General features: G+C 43.2%; 1 protein-coding gene across 1 annotated transcript; it reads right to left on the bottom strand.

Moving 5' to 3' along the window:
* Positions 1-903: 903 nt before the first annotated feature.
* Positions 904-3,199, bottom strand: LOC145334182 (uncharacterized). Its single transcript, XM_080179549.1, has 2 exons — positions 2,558-3,199; positions 904-2,125 (listed from the first exon to the last, which is right to left on the bottom strand). The coding sequence occupies exons 1-2, from the start codon at positions 3,170-3,172 to the stop codon at positions 1,388-1,390; spliced, it is 1,353 nt and encodes a 450-aa protein (XP_080035675.1). The 5' UTR covers positions 3,173-3,199; the 3' UTR covers positions 904-1,387.
* Positions 3,200-13,416: the final 10,217 nt, after the last annotated feature.

The following is a 13,416-nucleotide window of genomic DNA, read 5'->3' as shown; positions in this document are numbered from 1 at the left end:
AACTAGTTTTAATCTTATGATTGTACATTTCTATATTCGTAGAAAACTGGATATAATACGATGCTAGACATAGTTTTTTCGTATTCATGAGAACCGGTTTCTATCCACCGGATTCAAATGAATACGAGAAACTTATTTTCTCGTATTCATTCAAATCCGGTGGATAGGAACCGGTAATCATTGTACATTTCTATATTCGTAGAAAACTGGATATAATACGATGCTAGACATAGTTTTTTCGTATTCATGAGAACCGGTTCCTATCCACCGGATTCAAATGAATACGAGAAAAGTAATTATGTTTATATTCTTATACAAACTTTAAATGAAGATAGCTAGACTTAGAATAAAGGTATTAACACAAAATCAAAAGTGTTTTTGAAAATTATGTTATTGTTGTTTATATCTGTAAAAAAAAACATTTGAAAACATGCCTTATAAGTGTCCTATTTTACTTATACTGGACCTACCTAAAAATGCCGGGACTCGAACTGGGTGCACCTGACGCTATATTCATGTTGACAAACATTGTTTGCATTGAAAAAATATTTACATAGAAGTTTATTTTGTTATTCAAATGAATACGAGAAACTTATTTTCTCGTATTCATTCAAATCCGGTGGATAGGAACCGGTTCTCATCCATACGAAAAAACCATGTCTAGCATCGTATTATATCCAGCCTTCGGCACCCCCCTCCCCCCAGGGCTAAAAAATTGTTCTAATCTTATAATTGTACTTTCTATATCATCGGAAAGATGTTTAAAATACGATGCGAGAAATAACTATTCTTGAAAAACAAGATCAAATCAATGTTAATGATTTTAAAAATGCACAATTTTGGTTCTGAATTAGATGAATGATTAACTGTTACTTCTATAAAATAACACAGAAATAAACATAATAAACAATAAATATTTTATTTCAATTCATTTTTAGAAATAGATAAAATATAAATAGAATAATTTCCTGTGAGGCTTTGATTAAACCGATTAATATCCGCTGGATTAGAACCGGTTCTTAGAAATATTCAAAAATCTTGTATAACATCCTATTACAGACAATTTTCTATGAATATTAAAATAAAAGTCATAAATTAACACCGATGGCCAGGGCAAACAAAACTGGTTTTAATCTTATAATTTTTCCTTTAAATATCCTATATATTAAAATGTCTATAATACGATGCAATAAATAACTATTAAAGAAACAGCACAAAGTGCCCCCCCCCCAAAAAAAAAAATAATATCATACAATAAAATGACAAATGAGAAGCCAGTATAAACTTTACTATTGGTCCCTTACAATGTATACTGGCCTATCATTGGTCATTTTATTGTATGACGTCATTTTTTTGGGGTACTTTACGCTGTTTCACTATAAAAAATTTAACATTTTCTGACCATAACTGGATAACATATTTTCTTAAGAACATTCATAGTGTACTTTTCAAGTACAGGAGTACATTTCTCCTTTGGTTCTTTTGTACATTCGGTAACAGGCACTTGAGTACAATCCTCTCTAGTCACAGGTTCACATACATTTTCATCAACTTCGTCACATACCTCCTTTTCAGCCTTTGTAGTTTTATCAACCAGGATATCTTTGCATACTCTACGCTCCTTTGGCTCACATATGTTCTTGGTCACCTCTCTGGGGATCTTGTTCACTATTATCCTACATGATTTTTGTTGTACTGGATAGCATATGTCCCTGGGTACCGAAGCACACACCTCTTCCTTTACATCTTTTGTAAGAGTCTTAGGTTCATTATGACATTCCTGTTCAGATATATCTTTACATTCAATTTTAGGAATTTTGTCACATTTTTCAGTTATAATAATTTTACACACATTATTTTGAACAGTAACATTTTTGGTTTTTGTAACATTTTCACATTTCATGCTGGGCAGATCATTACATTCTTTTTTCATTTCCATATCACATATTTCAAGCTTTTTAATCACTTGCTTGCATATCAATTTTTTAATGTCATAACAGTGCATGGCGGGAACAGTGTAGCAGCTATCAGCAGTAGGACACACTTCTTGTGCGGTAGCTTTGCATTCCCTGCTAGGTTGCTCACTGCATTCTTTGTCAGGGACCTCTTTGATTTCACATTTCACCTAAGAATAGAATAACATAAATCAGGCAATAGGATAAAAGTAAAGGTATATCCAGATATCTTATTGGTTGAAATATTTTACAGATTTTGGTAGGTAAGGGCATTTTTTTATATTTAGTTCGAATTTAGGTCAGCTATAAATTGTCGCATATCTTAAGATAAAGCCTAATTTCTTGGTTAAATTATTCGTGTACAAATTTCTTCCCTCGTTTAATGTAAAACATATAAAACACACAATAATTTAGTTATGAATAGTTGAATTTCTTAGGATAAAGTTAGCCTTCTAAAAATTATATTGTCGAAAATTTGTTTCTTAATAATAAACTTCTTTGCCCGTATCTCGTTATAAAAATAAACAATTTTTTTTGTCTGTCTTTAAGTTTGCCGAAAACTGGGATCAGATGGACCATCTAAATATATTATGTCTATTCACCTCAGGTACAATGATGCAAGCAGGAACTGTTGTTCTTGAACATTCTTTGGTTGTAAAAGGCCTCTCAACAATAACCTCTTCAATATTACACTCTTCTACAGGTGTGTGAACACAAACAGTTTCTGTAACATTTTCACATTCTTTGATTGTTACAGTTTCACAAATAGTTTCATTAACATAATACTCCATCTTTTTTGTTTCATTTTTACAAATAATATCATCATATGTTTTACATGTTGTTTCAGTGATATCTTCACATTCTTCTGTCTCAATATCATCATAAACAGTTTCATTTTCTATCCTACAATCTTCTTCAATGAGAATTTCACATTTTTCCTCCAGAACCTTTGTAATAACATCATCAATAACTGTTTCACAAACATTTTTTTGAACATTGTTACATTTATCTTCAGTTAGTAATTCACATTTCTCCACCCAAATTTCCGTGCATGTTTCATTTTCTATAGTTGTGCAGTTGCTGTGTTTTTTCGTGATAGGTATAGGTGTGTCTTTATATTCACACCATATACTAGGAATAAGGGGGCAGACATGCTCCTGCTCTGGGACTGGCTGCGAAACAGCAATATTAAAAAAAATAATGAAAAGTAATTTCATGGTTATTTACGAAATGTTAATGAAACAAACAACAATATTCAACTAATACAATTAACATTTTAATTTTAGTGCTGGTGGGGTTTAAGTCACGGATTTAGGAGGGGGGGGGGGGGGGGCGAAAATCATGACATTATTAATAATTAGATGTAATGGGTGGAGATTTTTCGAATAAGGTGAATTCTGAAAACCTTTACAGTTTAAAGTCACATAATATATTTGATTACACTACACTGTACAAATGGACTAACATTAAAAAAAAATTATTGGACCTACAGGACCTATAGCGGGTTGAAAATAGAAATTATGATTCCTATTATTTTTATAACCTAAGTTCTACTGTAATGAATGTTATTATTTAAGGACTTCTGTGATTTCCCCCAAACAAGCAAGTGGATCACGTGCAAAGGAAATTAAGAAGCCTAGAGAAGAAAGAATCTATAGTTTTATCTCTATTGTATTATGTACGTCCTTAGATGGTTTTAAAAGGTTGGAGTTGTACAAACCAAGCCTTCTTTGTATGTATAGTTTTATCATGTTTTTAATGATAGGGCCTATCAATGTAATTTGATTAGGTTTCCAAGGTTTTATTTTATATTTATATCTAATTCTATTTTCAGACCAATTTCACTGTAAAAAATGTATGTACATCTTATGCTAATCTGTGATGTATTAAATGTTAAAGGTAAATATTTCTGTATATTAATAGTATTGACGAGTCAAAGCAACCAAAGATAAAGTGATACGCTCCTAATACGCTCATAACTACGATTATTCTATTCATTATCTAAGAAAGACACGCTCCTAATGATATAGAAATACGTTTGTAGAATGAAAGTTTCATGGCTTTAGCTTATACTGTATTCTCTAGGCCTATGGGGAATGCTGTGCACGCTGGATTCACTGACACAAGCAAAACCAAACCGAGAAGAATGCCATGGATTACTCAAAGATTAAGCTGCTTGGGATTGGCCCGTGCTTTACCAACTCTTGCACAATATAAGATTTTAATATTTTATTTCATTTTATTTTTCCATTTTTACAATGCCTTTGTTTTATGGTAACTAATCTTGTAATAATTGGACACTGTAAAAATTAATGTTTACAACTTTTAATGTGAATTGGTCTGATAATTTTGTCCTTATAAAGCTTTTAAGAAATTATTAATGGATTCAAACAAAAGTAAAGTAAAAGACAATTAATTCTTTCTTTCTTTTTCAGGTTTTTAAACCGTTCAAAGTATTGTGGTAACCGCCTCGGTTAAATGGCCGTTACCCAAGTTCAAATGACTACGGCAGTGCGAACAGATGTGGACACGTATAATTATAGAGAAGCTGGGCTTCTCTAGCTATCACTAAATAACAAACAAAGTCTATTCAGATGTTACTTTATTCAGGGTCTAAAGGTTACTACTTTATAATACAACAAATAATAAATACACAGATTGGAATAATTAATACTAAAGCAAAATCAATATAACTATACATACATTAATCAAAATAGGCAACAATGATCCCCCATCCCTGGAAAGGGGTGGGGGAACCAAACAATGCAGCTTAGCCATAATGCGGCTGTCAAATCTATCATTAATTTTAAAGCATGGGGAGGAATCAGGTGGACCCCTTCCCCGGTACTCGGGGGAGGGCCCTCGGCCCTCCTCCGAACCAAGGTCAGGGTTGCCACATAACATGGCTCAGGGTCGCCGAATACCACAACTCTCCCCTCGGAAGGCTGGGGGGGGTTTTCCCCACCAGACTTCCGACAGTGGTTGAGGCCTTCGGCCCGCTCATTATGGGACTGTTATTTACAGGGGTTAACAATTCAATGGAATCCTAGTGGTGCGTTTAGAGTTGATGGGCCCCCAACGTGGGGTAGAAGGTAGAGGCTGGCTTTTGTTGGGCACGTAGCTCGGCGCCAGAGGGTGTCAGGCCACCATGGAGCGCGGCCGCTGCGGGGCCGGTCAGCAACGGGGCGTTCTGGTTGGCTGTGGCAGCGGCTGGAGCACTGGCTACAAGGTTGACCGTCTGGGCGGCAGCCTGGCCTCCCGAGGGGCCACGGGGATTCCCGTTTTCATTTCCAGAGTGCGGCCCAGGCTTGCCTGGGCGGTCATTCCCGCTATCGGCTGACTTCATAGACACCATTTCTTCGGCTGCTTCCCGGCCAATAGGAATGGCATCCCAGTCCACTGAAAAGTCTTGAGACTTGGCATGGTTGGCCCTGGCCCTGGCCAAGGCCTTGCGATAATGGGTTGGGTGATACAGGAATACTTGCGACATCGCATTCAGGGCGGCACGTACACCTCCTTGTGCTGCTGCCAGGGAGATGATGGTTAAGTCTCCCAGTAGCTTGAGAATCAACAGCAACAAACACAGTATGGCTGCGCCATCTCCCCACTCGTGAATGGCCTGTCTAAATCCAGCCCAGACATCCAGGCTTTCCTCCCCAGCCTGTCGATATTATAGGAAACTATGCCATGGTCTCCTGTGGCTGAACAGCTTCCCTGCTGGACGCATGAGCCATAAGACAGGCCGGTCAGCATGGCGGCCTTATACGCCGGAAACGACAGTAGCTGCTGCCAATCATTCAGCTTGGCCTGGGAATACAACCCTCCCGAGCTAAAGTCGTCCAAGGGCTCGGTCAGCAGTTGTTTGGGTGTATCCAGCGGGGGCGGCCTCTTCTTAGGGGCTGGAGTTAACTCTATCCACCCTTCCTTGGCATGCACAGTTAGGGGGTAGGTGGAGGAGCAGGGAATCTTGGTGGCGTGACTGCTATACACCTTTGTCACGGCATCTACAAATCCTGTGGGCTCCACCGGCACCTTGTCCCAGCATTCATTGCTCTCCCTTACCACGTACTTATTACGCTGGCAGGTAAGCTGGAGCAATACATCTCCCCTCAAGATGGAGAACGTTCTTCCCTGGACACGCACCGGATGTGCCGGGTCTAGCTGCTGGAGCTTCCAGCAATTGGCCACTACCTCTTCTGCTGCTGCGCTTCGCATCCGAGTCTCCAGGGTGAATCCGATGTAGCCCGCGTGTATCTGGGCCTGGAGGGGGACATCCACGTCCCTGGCCGATACTCTGGGCAACGCTGCCGCAGCCGGGTCGGCTGCCACGAACAATGCTGGGTGGTTGGTGGCATGGGCCTCAAAGTCGCAGTTCACTATAGAGATGGGGGTAGTCATGTTAATAAAGAATTGCCTGATGGTCCACCAAGAATGCATCCATCACCAGGCTGGGCTGGAGGCTGCGGATCAGCCTCAAGGGGCAATCTCTCCCCAGGTGGTCCCACACGTACGTGGCGCAGGACAGCTCGGACTGGGGACACGCCAGGGTCAGGTGATCGGACTGGGACTCCACCCGTCCGTCCTCGACTACGTAGGTCTCCTCCTTGACCAGCAGCCGTCGCTCCTGGAGCACTGACTCATTGCGGTACAGCTGGCCTTCAAAATGGACGTCCTCCCCTTCACAACCCACCCCCTCGGGGCTGTTTACCAGTGCCCCCACCATATCAAGGGTGAAGAACAGGGGGTGGTTCAGCTGGAACGTCAATGGCTTGGTCTTGCCTGGCAGGGTGTAGACTCGGCTCCGGGCCAGGTCCCGGCAAGTCTCTGGGTCAATCTTGGTTGGCCGCATGAGGGTGGGGACCGACGTCACCTTCAGGTGGCCCCAGACGCCACACCTGAATGTCCACTGGGACACTGTGAGTTGACAGCTATACCCAGTGGTCTCCCAGATCTTGACTTGTTGCAGGATATGTACCTCATGGCCTAGAGGCACCTCCTGGTGTAGCGGCTCTTGGCTACACATCTGCTCCTTGTTGAAGGCGGTGACATGGGTGGGGTTGGCACAGTCCCACCCTACTTAAACATAGCTGGCGGTGGGCCACACAGCTGCTAGCAGTAGGCCCCACAGAACCATCCACCAATGGGAACACCGGCCGGACAGCCACCATCCTTGTGCGCGCATCTGGGGGTTCTCGGCTCTGGCCACAGCAGCTTCTTGGGAAGGAGGGCTGGTTGTCTGCTCCTGGCTAGATATAAATTTCCATTGAGCGTTATCCTTAGCCGCCCGGGGCTTCCCTATACCCTCCCCAATGACGGACTGACAGGCGACCGGCGCCTGTTGGGGCGTCGGCTCCCCTAGCCTCAAGGTGGCCCTTCCCTCGTCCATGGCATGCCCAGTGGCATGGGGCTCTAGTGTGTGTGGCACAGGCTCGCCCTGCATTACATCCCTCCCCTGCCCTAGGAACTCAGGTGCATGTGGCACAGACAAGTCCTGATACCCCCAAATCTCAATTTCCCCCGCCTCTGGTGCGGGGGGCACATGCAAGGCTGGGGGGTTACAACATATTGGGTACAATGCATTTGTTAATTTTAACTTATCCTGGCTCGGTTGAGGGGGATGGACAGCTGGACACAGTTGATGGTGAGGGACAGCTGGACTCTCCCTGCTGGCTGGGGGCTTGGGCTGACTGGGGGTGACGGTTGTCACCCCTTCCTCCGCGGCTGCGGGCTCGTTCCAGGGTCCAGGTCTCTCAGTGGCGGCAACGGTTGTCGCCCCAGGCACCAGCGTGGGGGTGCTGGGTAGCACCCCTTGGTCTTCACAGGTGGCGGCGACAGTTGTTGCCCCAGACATCAGCTTGGGGGTGCGGGGTAGCACCTCTCGTCCTTCCCAGGTGGCGGCGACGGTTGTCACCCCATACATCGACTCGGCCTCGCTGGCTAGCGCCTCTTGCCTCTCCTGCTCGGCGGCCGCGAGGGCCTCCCCGTACATCGTCCAGGTGGCGCTGGGTAGCGCCTCTCATCTCTCGCTGGGGGTGACAGGGGTTACCTCCTCCTTCGGGGGACTCGGCCTGGCAGGTACCATCATGTTGAGGCCAAGGGGCAGCGTTCTGGCTCCGCGATGTTGGTTGGCTGCACATACTCCGGCCCCATGTGCTTGAGGCTGAAGCCCAGGCCAACCCGGTTGGGTTCAGCCGCTCCTCCCAGCACGTTGATCCTGGCTGGGATGGTTCCAAACTGCGGCATTCCTTCCGAGTGGCCCACAGCATTGGGGGTGGCGGCTTGCTGGAGGGTCGCTGGCGGTGCGCTTCCTTCCATGTTGGCTACCTGGGAGCTGGGCTTGCCCGAGTTAGCGCCCTTGCCGGCTATGCGTCTCCTCCCGGCCACCTGGTCCCAGTCAGCCTTGCACTCGGCCGCCGTATGGCCTGCGTAGTGGCAACGTTCACACCGGGCAGGCCGGTCACGGCGGGACTGGGCGCGTCGCTCTTCTAGGCTGACCTCCAGGGGGGTAGGACAATCTCTGACTCGGTGGCCTTTCCCATGGCATCAGTAGCAACGGCCGGGAATCTTGGAGGCTTCGTCTGGTGCGACCTTCCCCATCTGGTGGAGACCTGGAGCCAGGGCGCCAATCTCCATTGGCTCCGAATCATCATATTGGGGCAACTGGACGCTGGCTGATCCAGTGAGCCCGTCGGTGGCGTCCACCAGGCACACACCCTCCTTCAGCTGCTTGGTGATCATGGTCACGGTGAACATGGCACGCCTCAGGTACTCGGGGACCGAGGCGATCTCATGTCCCATCATCACGCGCTTCACGTTGGCGTTGCGGATGCCACGGTTAAGCTCATCTATGAGCAACTCCAGATCTTCGTGGCTGTAGGCCTCCCTGTACAGGGCGCACTTGGTGGAGATATAGGCCTGGATGGGCTCCGTCGAGTGTTGCCTATAGTCCCTGAAGGCTTGCTTCAGGGTCTGGGACTCATAGGCTGGTCGTAGGTCAAGGCTTGGCCTGCCTCCCCAAACAGGTGGGAGGCCATCTCCGCCGCCTGCCCCGCCTGGGATAGTAAAAGGGCGTTGCGGCGATTCAGCGTGTCATGGGCGGGTACTCGGTAAGCCGCCTATGACATTTCCAGCCTCTGGATGTGGGAGTTCCAGGACTGCTTGGGCGGTCCTCGGTACTCCGGCAGGTTACTTAGCATCAGCTTGCGGTACTCGGCTGGAGCCGGCTGGGGATCGTCCTGGAGCCATCCTTGAAGCTGATCGCCTCCCTGCGCTTGTTGTTGCTCCATAGGGTCAAAGGTTCAGCGTCGTGTCACTAATTACAAGCCGAAACTATAGGCTGCTTACACTTTTGGTCACTATTCTAGCAACCGCTACCGTTTATCACTTGGTTGGTAGTTGGAAATACAATTATATAAATAGGGATACACTAGGGTACTTTTTCACTAGCTTCTCAGCTTTAGGGTAGGCTGGTAGGTCTAGAGAGTTGTTGAGGGTCTGAACTGCTGTCAGGAACTGATTTGGTTTTCCTTATCACACTGTAGATAGGGGGAGGAGCTTTGCAATTTCTTGAAATATATCCTTAGTATGCTATAGAGTAGCTCCCCTCCTTTGTGTGTGTGTGTGCGTGAAATACCTTTTCTCACAACGCGCCTATGCGCCGTCAGAGCGTGCACACAGGTGAAACGCGCATCTATCCCTCAATCTGCTCTCTCATTGGTCTGCTTTATCTCCTTTGTCCATCAGATTTCGTTGCGTTCCGAGCTTCTCTGCGCAACCCATGGAATGCGCTCCGTTCTCCCGGTCTCTGTCTCTGCACGGTAGACAGACTTATCCGAGTGTGGGGAGAAGGGGGAACGCGTGAGGGGACGGGGTAAGGACGCCCTTCCCCAGGTGGAAAGGGGGTGCCGCGGGCTTCAGGTGACTGGGTTATAAGGTAGGTGGGCTTCTCCCTTAATCCTTGGCTTATCAGATGTCACCTTAGATTGTATTTACTTCAATTTATGGGGGGGACCCTCCCCTTCTGTTGGGGTAGAGGGCAGTGTATTTGCCGTGCTGCAGGGTTGGGGTCCGAGTTTTTAACAATGCATTGTTAGCTCGCACCTGGGTTCTATTTTTGGCTTATCAAAATTCCCGGCAATTGTTTACCAATCCCTGCCCATAAATCTGTTGTTTAGCCTTCACACCAGGGAGGCAATCCATAAAATCTGATACAATATCTGTTTTTCTCAATGGGTGGCTGCGCTGTAGCCTCTCAGGATACTTGGGGTTAGCGTAGTTTTTCTCCTACTTGGTACACTACACTCGTATTTTCGCTCACAGCTCGCGGCTATTTTGCTTGCTTCAGCCAGTCGGCGGCAGGGAATGTCCCGTCCTGCAGCGCCGTGAGTCCGAATCCAGGTGGTGGCGGCAGGGAATGTCCCGTCCTGCAGCGCCGTGGGTTCGAATCCCGCTATCTTTCGCAGTAAGTAATGGGCCTGTTTCAGCCATCTGCAATTACTTGGCCTGTTTCAGCCAGTATGCAGGCCTGTTTCAGCCCTTGAGCACACAATCCTCCGTTAGATTTCGTCGCTCTCCACGGTTCTCCGTCGAATTTCGCCGCTCTCCGCGGTCTTTGGTCAGATTTCGCTGCTCTCCGCAGCTCTGGTTCCGCCACTCTCCGTGGTCTTTCGTTAGGTTTCGCTTCCACAACTGCCGGATACAGAGTTAGACCTTGCTATCCAGGGTGGGTAATTCAGGTTGCTTGTGTCAGTTTTGCCAGTTTCACTGCTGGGAGTACCTTAGCCACAGCTGCGCGTCTGCTCTACACTTGTGTTTGCCGTAATCTCACACAGCTGACACCAAGTTGTGGTAACCGCCTTGGTTAAATGGCTGTTACCCAAGTTCAAATGACTACGGCAGTGCGAACAGACGTGGACACGTATAATTATAGAGAAGCTGGGCTTCTCTAGCTATCACTAAATAACAAACAAAGTCTATTCAGATGTTACTTTATTCAGGGTCTAAAGGTTACTACTTTATAATACAACAAATAATAAATACACAGATTGGAATAATTAATACTAAAGCAAAATCAATATAACTATACATACATTAATCAAAATAGGCAACAATGATCCCCCATCCCTGGAAAGGGGTGGGGGAACCAAACAATGCAGCTTAGCCATAATGCGGCTGTCAAATCTATCATTAATTTTAAAGCATGGGGAGGGGTCAGGTGGACCCCTTCCCCGGTACTCGGGGGAGGGCCCTCGGCCCTCCTCCGAACCAAGGTCAGGGTTGCCACATAACATGGCTCAGGGTCGCTGAATACCACAGTATAACCAAAGCTTTATAAAAGTATTGTACATGAGCTATATGTGAACAGTCTGAAACTGTGTAAAATTTTTCAGAGTGTAAAGTGACTAAATACGGGTTAGTTTGGCCAAAACCCAAAAATGATTTTTTACAGTGAATTGAATCCTAAAGGTGAGAAATAAAATATTTCCCGTACATCTACCTTTTTTAAATTTTTGTTTACAATTTTTTGGAGGATTCAAAATTGTTCAGTTCATGATAATTGGCCAAGAATATGTAAAAGAACATTGCTGGTTTCCCAAGTAGTTTTTTTTTCAAGGAAAATGACCGATTTTTACATAAATTCTTGTAAAACTTGTAAAATTTGCCAATTTTGTAAAATTTTACATAAACTTTACAACTTTCATTTTTCTTTGAAAAATTTTACAAAAAACTGTAAAATTTTACATAACAAAAAATCCATTTTATCTATGTTTTAAATGAATGTAAGTTATTACTTAGTAGTACTTTAAAATAATTATTTCTAAAGAATGAAGCCTAAATTGTATTATTTTTATTTTTTATTAATTTTACATCATTTTACAAATTTTTCTGTAAAAATTTTACAACTTCATTTTGAGGCTAAGTGTCAATAATTCGGACTTTGACAATCTATGGATAGATAGATAGATAGACAGATCTATAAGGATAAGACAATGGACGATAGATTGATGTTGGTCCTCAATGATAATACAATATATAGATAGATAAATAAAAGGATGGATAGATAGATAGATAGACAGATCTATAGGGATAAGACAATGGACGATAAATTGATATAGATTCCCAATGATTATACAATTGATAGATAGATAAATAAAAGGATGGATAGAAAGATAGATCTATAGGGATAAGACAATGGAGGATAAATTTATGTAGATTCCCAATTATAATACAGTTGATAGATATATAAATAAAAGGATGGATAGAGAGGTGTCATACCCATACTTAAAAAGTCAAGCAGTTTGGGCTCTTTATCTTTCACACACAGAAAATGAGATAGAAAAAACCGGATGAGGGGGCGTTCAAAGCCCCCCCCCCCCCCCCCAACCGTTAAGGGTTAAACTAAATATAGGGTGAAAAATTTGTTTTGTTTAAATCAGCTATATTACGGAATAAATATTTAAATGGTTGGCAGTTTTTTTTAAATTGTTAGTGTTTTTACTTTACTGTCAATTTTATTATTTAGCATAAAAAATTCAATTACAATTTTGGCAATATATATTCTTTTAAAGCCCAAGTTTAGAAATCTTCTTACCCTAAGTTATATGCGAGATAATGCAGGGAAAAAATAATTGATAGGGTGTCAACCATACTTGGTTTCTTTGTACACTTTTAGCCAGTCACATCCGAAGTTTCAAAAACTAATTTAAGGCTTTAAAATATTAAAATTAGGGCAATAAATTGCTAAATGCGGTAATTTTCATAGTAAACAATATTTAGTGGTTTAAACATTTGGACACTCAAAGTAATGAACCAACCAATCAAAATTCTATGAAAGTCCCCAAAGTTACTTGGCCAACTAACAAAATGTCATTAACTTTGGAAACTAATGTAATAAACAGCCAAATATCCATTTCCTCCCTGCATACAACTACATATATACAGAAGGGTGAGTTTTAAATGAAAAGATTTAACAATATCCTATTTTATAAAGTTATAAGCTTTTTTTATCTGTAGAGAAGGATCTTGCTAACCGCTGAAACGATATGGTTCACTTTTACAGTGAAGCTTCTTATAGTTTTTGGGAAAGGTTAGGCTATATTATTTTTATTTAAAAAGTGGTTCGTTGGTTTTAAGCTATTTTTCTGCACTTTTATATCCCTTTGAACATCCCTAGATACTAGAGACGCAGTTGCTTGTGGATTAAATAGAAATTAGAAAATATAAATTTAGATTAAATGACTTTTTATCTGTTTTGATCTGTTACTTTTTTTATTTTTTGCATTTTTATCATTAAAATGATTATCTTGTGTGTTACTTTTAAATGACATTTTAAAAAAAAAATAATGTTTTAACTATTTTGAATGCAATTATCTATAAATCACTGTAATTATTCGTATTTAATGCATTTATTATTCAGTTTTCTTAAAAATGGTGTTCGCGGTAGTGTAAAGTTCAGAAAATT

Source organism: Acartia tonsa, chromosome 12 (genome assembly GCF_053477335.1).
Source record: "Acartia tonsa isolate MP-2025a chromosome 12, ASM5347733v1, whole genome shotgun sequence".
NCBI lineage: Eukaryota > Metazoa > Arthropoda > Copepoda > Calanoida > Acartiidae > Acartia > Acartia tonsa.
This window is presented reverse-complemented; position numbering and strand designations above follow the sequence as displayed.

What these genes read in the sequence shown, in the direction of transcription:
- LOC145334182 (XM_080179549.1), bottom strand. Translation starts at nt 3,172, where the DNA reads ATGAAATTACTTTTCATTATTTTTTTTAATATTGCTGTTTCGCAGCCA. An exon ending in CTTGCATCATTGTACCTGAG is followed by an intron (nt 2,126 to 2,557) that starts GTGAATAGACAT and finishes TTCTATTCTTAG; the next exon opens with GTGAAATGTGAAATCAAAGA.